Genomic DNA, 20,440 nt, shown 5'->3' with positions numbered 1-20,440 from the left:
TATATTTTCACTTTATTTTCAGATATACTAGACTGAATTGTTCTGATATAGTGTTATTTACATTTAATGCAAGTTATATCTTGTCTTATCTTTTAAGAAGCCTGTAGTAGAAAAAGAAGTGGGTCCTATGCTTTCAAACAACTCGACTAGTCACAAAAAGACTAACCTGAGTAAAACCAATGACAAGCTGGTAGATGCTGAAGAAAAGACCAACTTCAGTGATGTAACACCTTTAAAATTTCTCCAAACCAACACTTCTTCTGAGAGGGTATGCTTACCAGTGATACTAATTTTGTATTGTATTGAAAGTTTTTAGTGTAAGTTATTTAGAAAAAAATCACTTCATAGTTTAAGCAGTTATACATTTTAAATCAGTCAGAGCTCATTAGTATTTAGAACATTAAAATCATTTGATTTTGATTCGGAATGTCATGTTTATTTAAACATAATTCTATTTATTGCCTACTTTAAACTCAAGTTTCAATAATTAAAACCTCTTTTTCTTGACAGTTGGGTTCTGGGAAGGTAGAGGTAAGTATGGAGACTGTTTTCCACAACCATGAGGACACGGGGAAGAAAACATCTGGAGAAAAGAAGAAAGGCAGAGAGAAGGGAAAGGTAAATTGATCTTGCTGTTATATAGATAAGTTTCAGTGTTGTGCTTACTGTAAACTAACAGAACATTAATTAATAAAAAGTCAAATTAGCCACAGACAGGTTTTGGCTATTAAATAGACAAATATATTTATACTGGAGAACATTTAAATCTGTGCTAAATTAGAACTAAATTAGAACTAAACACTGCAATTAAATATGAAATGTCATGGCCACTAACCTCCTAAATGTCTCTAAATATTTCTGATGATTGTTATATAAAACCTTCTTATAAATTATGATGATTCTCAACTGCTAAACTCTCAACCAGGGCAAAGGAAATAAAGGACGTCAAAAACGACAAAGGAAACATTTGGTAAATGTTTCACCATCGCACCTAACCTGACATTCACACACCATTCACATCTAAACTTGATGACTATTATATTTCTGTGATTATTTAAATATTCCAATATACTAGAGATTATTATAACCTTGTCTAAATATGCCTAAATGTTTCATTTAAAAAAAGCATAAACCCTAAATGATTTATAAACATATACTTAAATACACCATTTTTTGGCCCATAATCAAAATCTAACAAATATGCTACAAATGTCACTAATCATAGTCATTACTACTTCCAGTAAATAAATGAAGAATTAATATTCTGTCACCATTTGCTCACCTTTAACTTGTATGATTTTAATTGAATATTTGGTGAATTATAACCACTTGAATTCTACATAAAGCATGTTTACAAGTGTTGTTATTTATTTTAGTCTTTAATGTGTCTGTAAATCATGTCTCTAGTAGTGAATTAACTTAAATTCTCACTGACAGTGTTTTGTCTAGTAATCCTTGATTGTTAGAATGCAGAAATAATTTCTCTTATTACTGTAAATTACAGGAAGATCAAGACCACATAGAAGAGGAGGTTGAGGAAGCATCATACGACGACGGCGATTATGAATATGAGGTAAGTCTGTCACATGATCCTACTGTGAAATCTAATGACGACAAATACACTGATGTGCTTCATAATCTACATGAGATTTTGTCTATAATGTGTTGACATGTTCATAATTAATTGAATGGGAACTGACATGTCAACCTACGCTAATCACCTGAGTTTACCTCATATCTCCCTCGCTCACACCCACACCGGACAGTCCAATCACGCCGCTCACGTCACACTTAACGGGGCCTTAATATATCACTCCCACTCCACAGCCAAAATAAGAAACCGTAATGACAACATTTCTAATTAATGTTGAGTAATTATTCTCACAATCTCTCAACACTTGCTTTCAGTTTATATCTTTCACCAAGGGAATGTTTTACACAATGAAGCCTTTTTGGTGAACTTTTCACATCGATTTTTGAATATTTTGTTTGTGTCATATCAGGACGAGCTGCCCACGGAAGAGCCTTTTCCCTCTCGAGAGGAGGAGGAGGGCGAAGGGGAGGAGGTGAGTATTATTAAAACCAAATCTGATCACAATAAACACACAGACATACACAGTGGATTAATGTTTTTATCAGTACAATATGGTTGTACAATATGTTATAGCACTGAGCTGGAGTTTTTTTTGTTTGTCCTCAGCTAAAATATTCAGCAACAACAGCTATATACACACAAGGAAATGAGGTAAGAGTGTCTGATATATATATTTTTTTAATATTACTAATAATTTCAAATAGGATGCTATTCACAAAATGTACTATTGAAATGCTGTTCAAAAAATGTTCAAATTTACACAGGGTGAAACTTCTTCTCCAATTACACAGTCTCCAGAGGAGATTACACTGGTAAGAATAATCAGTAGCGTTCAAAATACTGTACATTTTGGGGAAAATGTGTTATGCTCAGCAAATCAGCATTTTTATTTGATTAAAAATACAGTAAAACAGTGAAATATTATTGCCGTTTAAAATAACTGATTTCTATTTTAATATATTTCTAAATGTAATTTATTTCTCTGATGCAATGCTGAATTTTCAGCAGCCATTACTCCAGACTTCGGTGTCACATGATCCTTTAGAAATCATTTTAGTATTTTTTGCATGACAAAATAATTGCTTTATTAGTGAATTTCACCAGTTCACAATCTCAGTTCTTCAGAAATCGTTATAATATGCTGATTTGGTGCTCAAGAAACATTTCTATTATCAGTGTTTAAAAACATTTGTGCTGCTTAATATTTTAGAGAAAACATTGGTACATTTTTCCAGAATTCTTTGAGTTTTTTGAAATGGAAGTATTCTGTAACATCATCAATGTCGTTTTATTGTCACGTACGGTCAGTTTAATGCGTCCTTGCGAAGTGAAATTATTAATTTCTTTAAAAAAATCTTTTACTGGCCCAATTTTTTTAATCGTAGTTTTTGTATATTTTGGTATATTTTATATTATTATGTACATTACATTACTTTATTTATTTAGTACTTTAACTTATCATCTCAATGTGCTTTCAGATGCTTCACACAACAACAACAAGTCCTCTGCTTTCATCAAAAGTCACAGAGCAGGTACTTGTTTAATTTAATTTAATTTCAGCAGTTTATTTGCAAATGATGCACATCATATGATACACATCAACTAATTTTACATGTTTTACAGAAACCACCTGAAACCACATTATTGTCAGTGCTAAATACAACACAAACTGGAGAGGAGGTAAGAGTTTGTCTGTGATTTTGCTTTCTGGCTTCTGTCTCTTTTGCCTTTTTGCTCTGTTGTATTCCAAGACTTGCATGTGTCTTTAATTTGCAGCATGAACTAACTACAGCTTTGGAAATCTTTCTTTAAGCATGTTTGTTGGATGTTTCAGCTTATTGCAACTTAATTCGTTTGAGTTGTTTCTGATTGCATGATGAAATAATTGTCTTCACTTCATCAGTGAATTTCACCAGTGCAAACGAAAGTCCAAATGCATTTTAAACAACCAGCTTCAATGCATAAATGTACAGTGTGAGTTTCAAGAATATATATTAAAAAAAAAATCATTGTGAAGTAACACATTGGCATCCCAGCATGCACTGCACTTGATTTTCAGTCATTCCTCTCATTTGTGCACTTGCAACGCAGAATGACATTAAATGCGCTTCATAGTCGCTCTTACAGATCAGCTACAGGTTTTCTTTAATATATTTATTTTCTTAACACAGGAGCTCCCCTAAACTCTGTAAGAGAGACATTCAAGTGTGTAGAAACTGTGAAGGGTAAAAGAGGGGGAGGATCTGACTGGCCGGCATTACTTTGGGAGAGCCTCCTTTCCCGTCGCACAATGATGATGTCATTCGTCCATGCTGCCTCCACCACCACTAGCGTTCAGTATGCTGCAGTGCCTTTGATAGATTGAGAAGAACCACCAGCACTCTCTGAAGAGAGACCAGCCCAGTATAAACATAAAGAGCAGATCTTGTAATGTGCTGTCTTTACGCTTACTGAACAAATATAAACTAAATCATCTATAACATGAATGGTTCTTTGGTTGTTTCAATAGAGAATCAAATCATTTGCCCTGACAGCTCATTCGACATTGATTTGTTCATCAGTTCCTATTTATTGATAAGACTGAAAAAAGATTGTATTTTGTTTGTCTGCATATTTACTTTTTCATTTGCGGTAACATAATGTGCTACCTGTTTTCACTGGTGAAATTCAATGGCATATTGCTTTTCTATCATATTTTATCTGTTTGTGCATGTCTGTCAGTAAATGTGTTCTTCCTAAACCAATCTTAACCTGTTTCTGAGTCTTTATTGTGTGTTATGTCTGTTTAATTCTTGCTTAATTACATTTTTAATTATATTGATAAAACAAACTGGTACCATATCAACTATTGGACAATATTAGATATTTAGTTTTATCGGTTGATATTCCATATGTAACCTTTACTAAGTTAACTGGTAACAGTTTACAATAAGTTAACATGAACTAACAATAAACAATACTTATAAAGCATTTATTAATGTTAGCTGATGGTAATATTAACATTTACTAATAGATTTTTGAGATCAAATTAGTTAATAAACTAACATGAACATGAACATTTTTATCTACTAGGTTAATAAATTCTGTAAAAAATGTATTGCTATCAAATGATGATTTACCTTATTGTAAAGTGTTACCAGTTTTATTAAAAAAAGAAAAAAAAAAAAAAAGTATTTTAATAACACTGCTTAATGCAGTAAATATCAAAATAAAAAGAAATCGATTTTTTTTCATAATGTACATTAATAGGTTTTGATGCACTATAAAAATTGCTGGGTTAAATACAACCCAGCACTGGGTAAATTATGGACAAATTCAGCAACTGGATTGTTTTGACCCAGTGGTTGGGTTAAATGTTTAACACATATTTAACTTAACTAATGTTAAAAAAAATGCTATTTGACTGGCTTAAAATGATCCCAGAACAGGCTGTAATTTTAAATTAAGGTTTAATTGTACATTAAAAGTCAGACACGTAATTACTAGAAGCATCATCAATAATCAAAAGGTGAACATTTATTAATAAGCGATTTAACTTATTAATAAATGTTCTTTTATTGAACATATTAGTAAACGTTAATTTCCAACCTGTTTTGGGTTCAGTTTAAGCAAGAAATATAGTAATTTTAAGCAGTAGTTGAGTTAAGTAAAACTACCTACAAGGTTTGGTTAAACATTTGACCCAACCACTGGATCAAAACAACCCAGTTGCTGGGTTTGTCCATATTTTACCCAGCATTTTTTAGAGTACACTGTAAAAAATAAAAAACACAATTTGTTGAGTCAGCTTAAAATAATTTGTTACCCTGCTGCCTTAAAATTTTAAGTTCAGTAAACTAAAATATAGTTTAGTCAACTTGAAATGTTAAGTTGTACTAAGTAACAACTTAGATATTTGTGTTTGCTAAACTTAACAGATGGGTAAGTAACCCAGCTGCCTTAAAAATTTAAGTTGATTCAAATCAAATATCTACGTTGTCACTTAGTTTAATTTAACATTTCAAGTTGAATAAACTTTTTTTGAGTTGACTGAACTTTTAAGGCAGCCAGGTTACAAATTATTTTAAGTTGACTCAACAAATTGTTTTTTTTTACAGTGTATGCCTAATTGACTTGCATCATTTTAAATTTAATAATTAAATACAGTATGATGTAAATGTACCTGTTTGTAAGACTGTTTGGTTATAAACAGGTGAGATTGTCCCACAATAGCGGCCTGGAAGTTGCAAAATCTAAAGTGAAGAGGAGCGCCCCTTCATCTGAGCACATGGTAAAACATATTTTTCATAACTGCCCACCTAATGTTTTGACAGAAGAATTTCATTTGCATTTGCGCATAGAATTAGCATCTCGAAGAAGCACAAATCTCATATGTCTTCTGCAGGCCTACTTGCCTGGAACACCTGGAGGACAAAACGGTTACAAACAAGGATCTAAGGTGATGAAATTTGAATTACAGTGACGTTTTTAGTGCTTATCATTGGTAAGCTCATCCTAGATGTGAGTGCATGATGTAATGGAGGGAAATTGTGGGAACAAAGTCAAATTTTGTCATCTCATCTTCCTTTAGCGGTCCACCTCAGGTGCACGAGGCAAAAAGAAGCTAAATGTGAGTGAGTTTAATCTACCTAAAAAAAAAAATGAGGAATTCATAGAAATTGAAAGAATAGTTCACCCAAAAATGAAAATGTATTCACTCTCAGGCCTTTCAAGATGTAGATTAGTTTGTTTCTTTGTCAGAACAGATTTGGAGAATTTACCATTGCATCACTTGCTCACCAATGGATCTTCTTTAGCGAATGGGTGCCGTCAGAATGAGAGTCCAAACAGCTGATAAAAGCATCACAATAGTCCACAAGTAATCCACATGTCTCCAGTCCACCATGTGTTGTGAAGGGAAAAACAGTCCATAATCTAAAATTTTTTTCAGCAGATTTTCATTTTTGGGTAAACTATCCCTTTAAAATAATTACATTTATGAAGTCAACTCAATAATGCCTTGGAAAGTGATACAGCCACAACTTTGTTTTTCTATCACTCTTATAGAAAAATAAGCAAGAAAACAAAGACCCTGAGCCTGTTACAGAGATGTACAGAGAACAAGAGAGAGAAGAACAGGAGAAGAAAGAAGACAAAGTCTACCTTGAAGAGGAAAAGACAGCTGAGGCACTGTGGGACATGGAGGAAGAGGATGGTGCGACTGAGACCAAGGAATACAGTTCAGGTGATGGTGACGAGGAGACAGGCAGCAAGGAAACAGAGGAAGAATTTGAGCTAGAAAGAGAAAGAGAGAGACTGGAGATGGAAAAAGAAAGGATGGAACTCGAACGAGAAAGACAAGAAGAACTGGAAAGGGAGAGAGAGCTAGAGAGAGAGACAGAGATGGAGGAAGAAGAAAAGGAGGAGAGAGAGAGACAGTTACAGAGACAAAGAATAGAATGGGAGAGACAAAGAGAAAGGATGGAGAGAGAGAGGATGGGAGAGACAGACCCAGATGAAGACATGGGGCCCCATATTTCCCACTGTGATTATCTAAAGGTAAGTATATTCTATAATTATAAAATGTGTCATTAAATTATATTATACAGTTAAAGTCAAAAGTTTACATACACCTTGCAGGATCTGCAACATGTTAATTGTTTTACCAAAATAAGAGGGCTCATACAAAATGCATGTTATTTTTTATTTAGTACTGACCCGAATAAGATATTTAACATAAAAGACGTTTACAAATAGTCCACAAGAGAAAATAATAGTTGAAGGGGCCAGGGGGGGTGAAAACTTTTGAACGGAATGAGGATGTGTAAATTTTCTTATTTTGCCTAAATACCTTTTTTTTTTTTCATTTAGTACTTCCCTTCAGAAGCTACAGAAGATACTTACATGTTCCCCAGAAGACAAAATAAGTACAAATTTACCCAGATCTTTAAATTCCAAAAGTTTTCACCCCCCCACCCCGGGCTCTTAATGCATTGTTTTTCTTTCGGGAGCGTTAGTGAGCATTCTGTAATAGTTGCATATGAGTCCCTCAGTTGCCCACAGTCATTGTTGAAAAGGGTTCAAATACACAAAAATTAAAACAACACAGTGTTAAGAATCAACTGTATGTAAACTTTTGATAGGAGCCATTTATATCTTATATTTATATCTTATTCAGGTCAGTACTAAATAAAAAATAACATGCATTTTGTATGATCCCTCATATTTTGGTTAAATAATTAACATTTTGCAGATTCTGACTTCAACTGTATTATTACAGTATATTATATTATAATTACCTTAACTATATTATAATTGTATAAAATCTATTTTGATTGAGCCATACACACACACACACACAAATATACACAAATATTTATAAAAACCTACTCCATGGTTATTTCCATGTTTAAAATTAGATTTTAAACCCCAGATTTTCATTACGGTCTTATATTTTGGACCCCCTTTAATTATGTGTATCTGTAAATAAACAAATTATGCATTGTATGTGCATGTTTCCTTTCTCCGACAGGGACCTCCAGGTGAAAATGGAAAACCGGGCCCTAAGGTTAGCCAATTTTTTCCATTATAAGTCAGAACGATCTGTTCTTACTAAGAAGCATGATAGTCCCCTCCTGATAAATAATGTTATTTGAGCAATGTTCTCGTCATCTCTTATTAGTGACTAAGCTCTGTGTGTTCCCAAACCAAAGTCAGTTAGATAATCATTCCTGCTTACTGATTGGACTGCACCTCACCCACACATACGACATCCTGCCTCCTCATTCACAATGTTAGGAAGTTATTACTGTCAATCAAACCGGGTGGGTGGAATTTCAACAGTGCCGTTCCACTTGTATTGATGCCCCCAGGGCTTTATTTTTACTCCTCCATTTCTGAAATGGATTTAATGTCTTTATTAATATTCAAGGAACTTTTTAGCTCTTTTTGTTATTTGCCCTGTAAAAGCTGTGTTTGTGAGTGGCTGATCATTTGTGAATTCACGCAGGGGGAGATTGGTGAAAAAGGCCAGAAGGTACACTCATTTTAAACTTGGTGTTAATAACTGTTTATCCCATATTTCTTTAGTGTTTGATGTGTTTATTGTTCTTTTCAGGGAGAACCTGGAAATGGTCACCGTGGGCCAATTGGTCAAGCCGGTCCACCAGGACAAAAGGTGATTGATTGAACTTGGTATGATTCTTTAGGGTCTTCATGAAATGTCTGAAACAAACTTTGGTTAAAATTCCTTATCATCATATAAAACAACCCTTTTTACTATGTCAAAAAAAACTCTGTTCACAGCGACCAGTTTTGGTGCATGTCTCTTTAAATGATAATGAGCTCTGCTCACCCTGCTCCTCTCTTCTGTTTTTTATGCATTCGTTGGCACATTAACACAAAAACATAACTAATCCACTACGTCCTGCATTGTTTATGAAAAGTTGTCGCTACAGCTGCATGAGTGTGGAGAAAATGGCAGGAACACCTGGCTGAGGGCTGAAATATGCTAATATGGGACAGTCCGTCAGCGGTCGTGGGCGGGGCCTGAGCAGTATGACATCATACTGCTCAGATAATCAAAACAGCTTGATAAAAGAGACTGTTTAGGTTTTTTGGGGATTCAAAAAAAAAGGAGTGAATGGATTTTTAATAAGTTAATAATAGAGATTGCTTAACTAACTAAGATTTGAATGTTGTGTACTTAGGGTGAGCCTGGAGAACCAGGACCACCTGGAGCACAGGGCATTCAGGGTATTCGTGGCAACCCTGGCATCCCGGGGTCACCGGGTCTCAGAGGTCAACCAGGTGACCCTGGAGAGCCAGGTAGAAAGGTAATGTCAGCCCATTCTCTGTGTTGAGTAGTTATCATATTGTAATGACTTTGTTGATGCAATTGCATTTTGCTACTTAAAAGCAAAAAATTAACTTGAATGTATGTTTTTAAAGGGTGAGAGAGGAAGACGAGGGAAGAATGGCTCATCTGGTAGTCCAGGTGCCATTGGTCCACCTGGACAGCAGGTATTGCTCCTGCGTTTACTCTGTATTTTGCTACATGTACTCTGGAGTGAAAAATGATGAATTTGAATAAACTAAGAACTTGCTGTTTTTTTTTTTTGTTTTTTTTTACAGGGTCCTCCTGGCCCCTCTGGGGTTAAGGGTGAAAAGGTAAGTCATTGCATGTAATGTTAATGTTCAACATTACCAGTATACATTATTACAATGTACACATATATGAAAAGTTTAATCTTCTATTATTAGGGAGATAGTATCCCAGGAGAACAAGGTGACAGAGGAATATCTGGGCTCCCAGGTCGCAGGGTAATGTTATGATAATTGCTCTTTTGGAATGTGTATATATATATATACCTTTTTTCCCTGTAATGGCAAATTAGCTTGTTGCTGAAGTTATGAATTCTAAAACCTAGTGCCAGATTTACTAAACAGGGTAAATTTGTGTGAGACCACAATATAAGATCTGCAAAAGATCAACTGACATTGTGCAAATGAATATAATATATAATATTAATATAATGGCCAATGCAATCTACCAAAACCAAATGAGCAACTATTACAAAATGAATTAAGACAAGACATTAAGACACTTTTTTGAGGGGTGTTAAATTTGGGGGTGCCTTATTAAATCACGTTCCATGATTTTTTTTAAACGCTCTCCTTTCATAAATGTTGCATCTGAAAGGAAACTCTTAAAAATGCATATGCAGTACGGTCAGCTGCAAAAAGTACTGTTCACTTCTTTTCATCGCAAATTTTTCACTGCATGCCCTTAGTTATTCCTGACAGTAGTTTTTAACACTAAAAGTTTGTACTGGTGCAAGCTGTTAGTAAATTTGGCACCTAGTGTTCAAATAGTGGAATGTTTTTTTTTTCTCTCTGCCTCTGTGGTATTTGCTATTAATTTTGTGTAAATGCTTTTAACAACTCTTTATCAACATTACAAGGGACCCAAAGGCACTGTCGGTGACAAGGGACCTCCGGGTCTCCTGGTAAGTCACATGTGAATTCAACCCATAGACAGACACTATAGCACCCCTCAAATGTCATTATAGCATCCCTCAAATATTTTATTTTATTTTATTTTATTTTATTTATTTTTTATTTTATTTTATGTTATTTAAAATATTTTCATTCATTCACTATAGCACCCCTCAAATCCCTTTAAACGTCATTATAGCATCCCTCAGATGTTTCTTTTCTTTTCTTTATTTTTATTTTTATTTTGAGTTAATTTTAATTTCTTTTTTTATTTGTTCATTGATTTACTATAGCACCCCTCAAATATTTTACTTTATTATTTTTTATTATTTTATTTTATATTTTATTTTATTTTTGTCATTTGTTTATTTATTCACTATAGCACCCCTCAAACGTCACTATAACATCCCTCAAATATTTTTTAATTTATTTTTGAATTAATTAAAAAAAATTTCATTCATTCACTATAGCACCCCTCAAATCCCTCAAATGTCGCTACAGCATGCCTCAAATATTTCATTTTATTTTAATTATTTTTTTTTAGAATTATTTTAATTTCTTTTTTCATTCGTTTACTATAGCACCCTTCAAATCCCTCAAATGTCACTATAGCATCCCTTAAATATTTTACTTTCATTTAATTTTATTTATTTAGTAATTTTATTATTTTATCTTTATTTTAAATTATTATTTTATTCATTTTAATTATTTAAAATTATTTTTTAAATTCATCCATCCATCCATTCATTCATTCTTTATTTTATTTATCTTGCTGTATTTATTTTTTCTCTAGAAAAAATAGATAATATTGACAAACAGAATGTTGATAATATAACATTTGATACACAATATCTGGCAAAACTTGATTTGAATGCACTTTATCTCACATATAATTTCCTTCTTATTTTTCTCAGCTTGACATTTTTTCAAATTTTTAAATTACTTTAAATAAAAGCATCAGCTTAAAGAATAAATGTAACTGCATTCAGACATCTTTTGTACACCCATGCAATGATCAGTACTGAATTGGTCAATAGACTATTTTGATAAAGTAAGATGTCATGATTCCGTACAATGTGTTAACGTCTCGTTTCTCTTCGACCTTTCTCTTTAATTAAGGGTCCTAAAGGCATGACAGGTATGAAAGGAGAAAAGGTGAGTATCTATTTTTAACCCATCACAAGTTCGAAATTCGAAACAAGTTCCACAAGATAGAAAGGCTTTAAATATTAATAACCAAGCCAACTCTGCCAGGGTCGTTTTCTATAGCTCAAAGACTTATAGGCAGCTTTGACAGCTCTGCTGTGCTCACAGAGCCTCTCTTCTCTCTGTATTGACTTGCTAGTGCCTTCTCTTCAAATCTTTATATGGTTGAAACTGCTGTGAACAGCACTTTCTTTTTACAGACATAAACACTCGCACTAACGTCACAATCTACGTCAATTGTAAATGATTTTGGTCTTATTTTTTTAGCATAACTACAGATTCACATGCAGTGAATGTTTGTAGCATCAAAACAATACCATTTACAACCCTAGAAACCTTTAACAGCCTATTTGACATTCAGTTTATTCTCAGTTGTTTAGAATGTATCCCAGACAAAAAGAATAAAGACAAAACTTTTTGACTGACAGGGTGACAAAGGTGTGCCTGGTCACAGAGGAGACAAGGTAAGGACGGCATGAGCATAGATTGAGAACCTGCATGGTGTTTATTCAGATTTTTTAACCAACTACCATATTGGTTTCCTGGTTTTATAGGGTAGTCCTCTCTCCATGCCAGGACCCAGAGGATATAAGGGTGTAAAAGGAGAGCCAGTGAGATATTTCTGTTTTAATTTCTCATTTCTCTATAATATTTCCTACTTGACTGTGCAAACTCACCTTGTGAGCTATTATAAGTATAAATGACAGATATGTTGAACTTCAGTCTGAATTTTACATGGCAGGGTGAACGTGGGCTTCCAGGATTTGATGGAGATAAAGGAGAGAAGGGGGAAGATGGTCCACCTGGTGCAAAGGTATTTTATACACTACCAGTCAAAAGTTTTTAAACAGTAAGATTTGTAATGTGTTTTTTTTTTTTTTAAAGAAGTCTCTTTTGCTCACCAAACATGTATTTATTTGATCCAAAATACAGCAAAAACAGTACAATTTTGAAATACTATTTAAAATAACTGCTTTCTATTCAAATATATTTTAAAATGTAATTTATTACAGTGGTTTCAAAGCTGAATTTTTAGCATCATTACTCCAGTCACATGATCCTTCAGAAATCATTCTTATATGCTGATCTGCAGCTTAAAAATGTATTATTATTTTGAAAACAGCCAAGTAGAATTTTTCAGGTTGAGAAGAACAGCATTTATCTGAAATATAATTTTTTTGTAACATTATAAATGCCTTTATCATCACTTTTGATCTATTTAAAGTATCCTTGCTAAATAAAAGTTATAATAATACAGTTTTTATTTTTAGATAAATGCTGATCTTTGGATCTTTCTATTCATCAAAGAATCCTGAAAAAAAATGTACTCAGCTGTTTTAAATATTGACAATAATAATAATAATTAAAAAAACTATTCTCAAACAGCATGTTCAAGCAAGGATCATGTGACACTGAAGACTGGAGTAATGATGCTGAAAGTTTAGATTTGATCACAGGAATAAAATATATTTTAAAATATATTCAAAAAGAAAGCAGTTATTTTAAATAATAAAATATTTCACAATATTACAGCTTTGCTGTATTTTGGATCAAATAAATGCAGGCTTGGTGAGCAGAAGAGACTTCTTCAAAAAACATTCAAAATCTTACTGTTCAAAAACTTTTGACTGGTAGTGTACGCCGTTTTGAGTGAATTATGCACTCTTGTATTTGGAGCATATAAAGTGAATTTCCAACACTTGTTTCATGTCATTTCAGGGGCTGAAGGGTGAGGCTGGTAATAAAGGAGGAATGGGGACTTTTGGTGCACGTGGCCAAGTAGGACAAAAGGTCACAAAAGGGCACTACTATGAAGTTTATTCACTATATTGCTGATGAAATGTTTTTTTACTGTGGAAAGTGCATTTTGGAAATGAAGGTAAAATTATTTTCCTAGGGAGATCCAGGGGAGCCAGGCGCCAATGGGGAAAAGGTAGCCTATGTCCTAGTTGTCATGATGGTTTTATGTGACATTTTTAGATATTTTGCTGATATCACTTCTGTTAAATATCACTGATTGGCTAAAATTTGTCACAGGGTCGTAATGGAGAGCATGGAGTGGATGGTGAGAAAGGTGATAAGGGAGACATGGGACTGCAGGGCCGAAAGGGAGATCAGGTGAGAATATGAGTCATCTGAATGAAATATTAATTAATAAGAAATTTCTCTGAGCAACAGGGGTACCTAAGAGGGAAGACACTGTTCCCTTAACCTTTCTTACTAACTACATTATTTAGATGAATGATTAAATAATTAACTTTCCTATGAGCTTTTTTTAAGTAACTCATAGGTTTGTGTATTCAGGGTGAGACTGGAGAGCCTGGTTTACCTGGAGATACAGGAATTAAAGGCGAGAAGGTATAAAAGTAAATCTTGTCTTTAGTTTATGAGTCTATAACCATTGTATGACAGCACATATTCTTCTGTAGGGCTTCAGAGGTTTCCCTGGTCGAATAGGGAGTCCAGGACTGGATGGAGAACAGGTATCTTTGGCTAAATTTCATCTAAAATGGGAAATTTGATTAAATAAATCACTAAGAACATTTCTTTTGATTGTAAAACACAAGGGTGATCCTGGGGACCCTGGCAGGCCTGGTATTCCAGGACTAAACGGTATCCCGGGACGAAAGGTGAGTCACTATACAGATATTGATAACCTAAGATAAGACTCAATATGATTAATTTTTATTGTTAATGTTTAGGGAGAAAAAGGTGATAGTGGTCTGAACGGTCTCGATGGAGCTCCTGGACAAAAAGGAGAGAAGGTAAAAATGATATGATCAGTGTTAATTTAAAATCTTTGAATAAAACAAATAGTTCATCCAAAAATTTTAATTCTATCATCATTTACTTATTTTCAACTGTTTAACATATTGCAGTCAGAAGCTGTCAAGCTCCAAAACAAACCAAAACCATACAATGTACCATAAAAGTATCATGAAAGTAGACCATTTAATGTTTTTTTATTTGATCAGAAATACAGAAAAACTGTAATACTGTGAAATATTATTGCAATTTAAAATAAGGGTTTTCTTTTCCAAAATAATTCAAGATATAATTTATTTCTGTCATATAGTCTTCAGTGTCACATGATCCCTCAGAAATCATTCTAATATGCTGATTTATTTTTTAAATTGTAATAATATTTCACAATATTACTCTTTTTTATGTATTTTTGATTGAATAAATGCAGGCTTGATGAGCAGAAGAGATTCCTTCAAAAACATTAAAAATCTTACTGATCCCAAACTTTTGAACAGCAGTGAAATTATAAGATGAAAAATGTAAATGAACTAAAATTAGAAATGTTACCTTGGCAATAAAAAACCTAAATAACCTAATTAAACCTAATATTTAATAATAATAAAAAGTAATAAAAATGACAGAAGCACATAACAAAAAAGATACAAAAAAACTAGAATTACAATTAAACAAAAGCAAATTCAAAAAAATGATAAATAGTCAATCAATAATTAATACTAAAATAACACTGTTATCATGTCACAACAGGCATTAGAAAACCATACTTGCATTATCATGTGTCAAATTTTAATATATGTAGATGAGGGCATGAACTGTTGAACTGTTTTCTGAATATATTCATTTTTAATTCATTCATTTAAATCATCAAAATCATTTTTAACCCATTCTTCTCCAGGGTGCGACTGGTTTTCCAGGTTTCACAGGGTTTAAAGGATCTCCAGGTACACCAGGAGCTAATGGGGCTCCGGGTCGGCCTGGTCCGGTTGGTCCCAAAGGTGAAGTGGGACCGAAGGTACGACCCGCCCTACCTGCACTTAGACAATAACACCTACACGATAATTGAGCTGAATTTATTATTCCTCTGTCTGTGTGATTCATCAGACCTCACAGATAGATGGATAAATAGTCAAGCCGGTGTAATTACGGCCATCTTCATATCTCACTCAATCTCATGTGGAGGAGGACAAGGCCCTAATTAACCCCAAGAAAGACAGGATGAGAGAGAGATAGAGAGACGGGGGGTAGGAGCTATTTCTGCTGAGATGAAGATTTGAGCTATCAAACCAAACAGTGCGCTACGGCCGCCTTTAGCCACAATTAGGCATCCCTTGATGTTGATAGGAACAGAGAGGGTTCAGAAAGCTGCACTCACAGAGTCTCTATAGAAAAGGTGAGCTGTAGCACAGCAGATGATCTTAAAGGGAACCCTGGATATTAAGACTTGTATGGCTTGGTATAACATAAATGATGTCTTTTACTAAAATATGTAGTAAAAACCCATTAAAGATATACGTTATTTAAAAAATCCACATGGTTTTATACGTCAAATGGTTGCACTCGGTCAGCTACTGACGCTGCCTGTTGCTATTTTTACAGCAGCATGACTCTGAAAATAAAATGCAATTTAATTGTTGATTTAATTGTTTGATCTTTCCAGGGGGAGAAAGGAAGGAGAGGCAGAGGAAAAGCCTGTCAACGGGGACCTCCTGGAATCCCTGGCCTCAGAGGCCTGGATGTAATAAGGCATCTACACACAAATAACTGTATCATTCGCTCTATCAGAACTTTATCCATTCAAAAACATGCTCTAAAGTTATACATATCATCTGTGCAGGGGGAACTTGGAACAGTGGGAGTGAAAGGAGAAAAAGGGGAGCCAGGACTCAGTGTATGTTGACAATGCCCTCTTGAATTGAATTTATCTTTATGGATTACAGATAAGATTTGATTGTGATTAAATGCTTTATCTAATTTGTTCAGGAGGAGGAAGTGAAGGATCTTGTGACAAAAGAGGTGGTTGAGAAGTGCGGTGAGTATGTGTGCAAAGAGCAAATAATAAACACACAATGGACTTTAGGGGCTCTGTATGTGACCCTGGACCACAAAATCAGTCTTAAGTAGCACAGGTATATTTGTAGCAATAGCCAAAAATACATTGTATGGGTCAAAATGATCAACTTTTCTTTTATGCCAAAAATCATTGGGATATTAAGGAAACATCACATTCCGCGAAAATATTTTGTAAATTTCCTGCCGTAAATATATCAGACTTATTTTTGATTAGTAATATGCATTGCTAAGAACTTCATTTGGACAAATTTAAAGGATTTTCTCAAGATTTTGATTTTTTTGCACCCTCAGATTCCAGATTTTCAAATAGCTGTATCTTGGTCAAATATGGTCAATAGCTTTCATTTCCTTTTGATAATTTTTCAGAAAACAAGATATCTCAAGTCTAATATCTTAAGCCTAATATCTTAATTCATGATTTGATTTGAAAATGTTTAGAAATTTGTACTGGACATGAGACAATAATACTGAGGCTCATTCTGTGTCAACTCAACCAAAGGCTCCCAGCTCAAATTTTTGATTTTGTCAATATTTCTTCTGAAGAATGATAAACATGTGTAGTAATGAAAGCCAAAATATTGAATGTCATGGATGTATATTTACTGAGTTAACCACTACTAAATGACAATTTTCACTTGAAATTAAGAGCTAAATTACAAGGGAGTAAAATGACCATTTTAGTGTATTTTTGGCATGCATGCAAACTTTGGAAAAATAAGATTTATGCCACTCAGACAGGTATGAGCTATGCAGTTGTTTTGCTAGAGAGAAACATCATGTATTTCTAGTTTCAAAATGATTTGTTCTTCAGACCTTCCTTTTTAAAAGAAAGAAGTGACATCTTTATGCAAAGTGACCCACATTTGGTTTTTGACCACTGAAAATGTGTACAATTTAACAATTTACTTCTGGAGCCATATTGAAATTGCAATATCTCTGGAACTGAACCATACACAGCCTTAAAAATGAAGATGCTAAATGGGAAGTTTGTTAAGACCTAAAATCTAAAAGGGCATTAAGATATCTGTAATACTTCTTAAGTTGCAGGCATGTAAACTTCTAAGAAAAAATGCAAAAAGTGCTTTTTTCCATTCTTGAACGGTTACCGTTGGCATATAATGCATGTAAAATTGCCATTTTGACCCCCCTTTTACAAAGTAGTGCTTTACTCAGTAAATATACATCTATGACAGATCCATGTCAAAAATTTGAGCCGATCAGACTGTTAGCTAAACAAATATACAACCCACTGAACAGATTGTTTGTATATTCGTGTTCACTTAAATGTGGCTTTTACTACCATAAAGATTATTCAGTTGTGTACTGTGGTCCATTGAAGTGAAATTATGACTGAATAGCCGAGCTTCATTAACACGTGTATGTGGGTGGTTGGAAGTGTGCGATTTTGTGTATTTGTGTGAGTTTGTGTCTCTCAGTATATGTGTTTGGAGGCCCCTGTTGTGGAGGCCTCAGGACCCCATGGGTTCCACCATCTGTTGTGTTTTTATGGGCTCTCTTGCCGAAGAAAAACTGTGAAGAACTCCATGTTCGGAAGTCATTCATGAATACAAAACTAGATTAACAAAAAAAAAAAAGTGGGACTGATTTCATAGTGCTGTTTAAGCAATGGCTTCTCTTCTTAAAAAGACAATAATCAAATGATTGAATTACTCTCCATTTGAATGAAATGAATGATGAAGCCTAATGACATTTGCCTAAAGCACAGTCATGTTTCTATCTAAAGGAAAGAAAATACTCCTGATGGTGAACACCAATGATCCAGATGATGAGAGTATCCTGAGAGAGGACAAAAGAATGGATTCTGCTTCTCCATTCTTCCTCACCAACCCCAAAGTGTGGGATGAAGAGTCAGAGAACGAGACCACTACAGTGCATCCTGCTGTTTCAGGGTCTGAGCCAACATTAGCATATGGCAACGTTACAAGTAGGTATATTCCTGCTTTGAACCAATATGTCATGACATGGTTCCTCGCTTATGATCTCATCCCTATAGTTCGTCCTCGGGCCTGGAAGGGCTTGGATGAGGAAACTGTAGATTTATATAATCAGTTTTATGTTCATGCGATCTTCAGCTGTGTCTTATGAACGTTAGTCCTAATCTGGCATCTTTGTACATGAGTTCAGTCATCCATAAACACCATTCAGCTCTTCTTTCCCTGATGGAAAACAGGAAATCACACGCAAAACTCATACGCAAAGGTTCTGCATGGTCTACTTCTCTGTGGTATTTTAAGCAACTGAGTCACACTTCACCAAAAAAAAAAAAAAAATGTTTTTTTTTTTTAGCACCAACCATATAGTAGTTGCTCATGGGAGCTTTTTGTTAATTTCAATGATCAAAATAACAACCAAGACGTAGTACAGGTTATTTAGTATACACTTCAAATGGATAAAACAGAATTAATGAATAGATCTTTCAGGCAATCATATCCTAGCAACACTGGTTCTCATCATCAGGTACGTCATAGAGTAAATAAAGGAAAAAGAATGATCTTTATTGAAAAGAATGATCTTTATTACACAGCAGTTAGTTTTGGGCTTTATTTTTTTTTTATCTGTCTGTGTTTGCATGGTCCAGACAGTCAGTTTTAAGATTAGTAGGGAGGATTTTTAAAGACTCTTACATTATATTACCATCTTCATGAGCATCTGAATTTGAATTATTTATTGGACCAATTCAGTCCAAAATAATGATTAATTTAAGACATAACGCCACTACTGTGTCTGTGTGTTATTTGGAGATGAGTAAAGGTTAATCAGGCATCTTTTTCTCATTTAATAAAATAATGTCAACTCAAATCAGTATTTAACATCTGTTTATTTAATTTATTCAGTAAATAGTCATGTAATATCATAAAAACACATCATCATTTACAAAATACAAAATAAACCCCAACTGGATGACTTCTAGATGTTCTGTAATGGCATATTGCTGTAATGCTAAAGGAATAGTTCATGACAAAATGAAAATTTGCTTAAAATGTACTCACCCTCAGGCCATCCAATGTAGAAGAGTTTGTTTTTTCATTTTGGAGAAATTTAGCTTTACATCACTTGCTCTGCAGTGAATGGGTGCCGTCAGAATGAGAGTCCAAACAGCTGATTAAAACATCACAATAATTCACAAGCAACCCACATGACTCCAGTCCATCGACTGATGTCTTGTGAAGCGAAAAGTTGCATGCGTAGCTTCAAACCATTGTTTTTGACTAAAATATGTGTCCTCTGTCCATTATATTGCTTTTTTGGTTTTTTGGCTTTCAGGAAACCAAGTTCAAAACCAATATGTCGGTGGATTTTGATGTGAGAAGACTAGATTTTTTCTGTGGAGCAACGGTTCCAAGTTAAAACACCTTAACGATAGATATGTTTACTGTAAATGCATATCTTTTCACATCACAAGACATTAATTGATGGAGTGAAGTCCTGTGTGGATTACTTGTGAATTATTGTGATGTTTTTATCAGCTGTTTGGACTCTCATTCTGACGGCACCCATTTACTGCAGAGAATCCGTTGGAGCAAGTGATGTAATGTTAAATTTCTCCAAATCTGAACAAACTTATCTACATCCTGGATGGCCTGAGAAGTACATTTTTAGCAAATTTGGGTGAACTATTCCCTTAAATGAAGAATCTAGATATAAGCTTTTCTCTTGCACTCAGGAGCCAGTATTGAGAGAGATGGAGAGCAGAGAGAAAAGCGACGTGCACTCAAACTCCACTCAGGTATGTGTGGAGTAAAAGAGGAGAACATCGTCCTCTGCTGACTGCTGCTCCAAGTGCTTTTAACACACTAATGCAACTGCAAA

The 20,440-nt window shown here is 34.2% G+C and overlaps 1 protein-coding gene across 1 annotated transcript in view; it reads left to right on the top strand.

The window, feature by feature from the left end:
* The window catches only part of col7a1l (collagen type VII alpha 1-like), a 70,196-nt gene that overhangs the window by 48,844 nt on the left and 912 nt on the right, over positions 1-20,440 (top strand). Inside the window, exons 72-109 of the mRNA XM_051107308.1 lie at positions 98-268; positions 511-618; positions 926-970; positions 1,505-1,573; positions 2,004-2,066; positions 2,201-2,245; positions 2,359-2,406; positions 3,073-3,126; positions 3,218-3,274; positions 5,787-5,864; positions 5,979-6,032; positions 6,165-6,203; positions 6,641-7,132; positions 8,106-8,141; positions 8,583-8,609; positions 8,691-8,750; positions 9,283-9,408; positions 9,524-9,595; positions 9,707-9,742; positions 9,836-9,895; positions 10,537-10,581; positions 11,690-11,725; positions 12,205-12,240; positions 12,331-12,387; positions 12,519-12,590; positions 13,496-13,567; positions 13,674-13,709; positions 13,814-13,894; positions 14,081-14,134; positions 14,206-14,259; positions 14,344-14,406; positions 14,479-14,541; positions 15,435-15,551; positions 16,197-16,274; positions 16,374-16,427; positions 16,520-16,568; positions 18,354-18,554; positions 20,295-20,357. Coding sequence (XP_050963265.1) covers positions 98-268; positions 511-618; positions 926-970; positions 1,505-1,573; positions 2,004-2,066; positions 2,201-2,245; positions 2,359-2,406; positions 3,073-3,126; positions 3,218-3,274; positions 5,787-5,864; positions 5,979-6,032; positions 6,165-6,203; positions 6,641-7,132; positions 8,106-8,141; positions 8,583-8,609; positions 8,691-8,750; positions 9,283-9,408; positions 9,524-9,595; positions 9,707-9,742; positions 9,836-9,895; positions 10,537-10,581; positions 11,690-11,725; positions 12,205-12,240; positions 12,331-12,387; positions 12,519-12,590; positions 13,496-13,567; positions 13,674-13,709; positions 13,814-13,894; positions 14,081-14,134; positions 14,206-14,259; positions 14,344-14,406; positions 14,479-14,541; positions 15,435-15,551; positions 16,197-16,274; positions 16,374-16,427; positions 16,520-16,568; positions 18,354-18,554; positions 20,295-20,357 — 2,971 coding nt within the window. The remainder of the gene's footprint in view (positions 1-97; positions 269-510; positions 619-925; positions 971-1,504; positions 1,574-2,003; positions 2,067-2,200; positions 2,246-2,358; positions 2,407-3,072; positions 3,127-3,217; positions 3,275-5,786; positions 5,865-5,978; positions 6,033-6,164; positions 6,204-6,640; positions 7,133-8,105; positions 8,142-8,582; positions 8,610-8,690; positions 8,751-9,282; positions 9,409-9,523; positions 9,596-9,706; positions 9,743-9,835; positions 9,896-10,536; positions 10,582-11,689; positions 11,726-12,204; positions 12,241-12,330; positions 12,388-12,518; positions 12,591-13,495; positions 13,568-13,673; positions 13,710-13,813; positions 13,895-14,080; positions 14,135-14,205; positions 14,260-14,343; positions 14,407-14,478; positions 14,542-15,434; positions 15,552-16,196; positions 16,275-16,373; positions 16,428-16,519; positions 16,569-18,353; positions 18,555-20,294; positions 20,358-20,440) is intronic.

Source organism: Labeo rohita, chromosome 4, assembly GCF_022985175.1.
Source record: "Labeo rohita strain BAU-BD-2019 chromosome 4, IGBB_LRoh.1.0, whole genome shotgun sequence".
NCBI classification, from domain to species: domain Eukaryota; kingdom Metazoa; phylum Chordata; class Actinopteri; order Cypriniformes; family Cyprinidae; genus Labeo; species Labeo rohita.
Note: the sequence above shows the minus strand (reverse complement) of the source record. Positions and strands in the feature narration are given on the sequence as shown.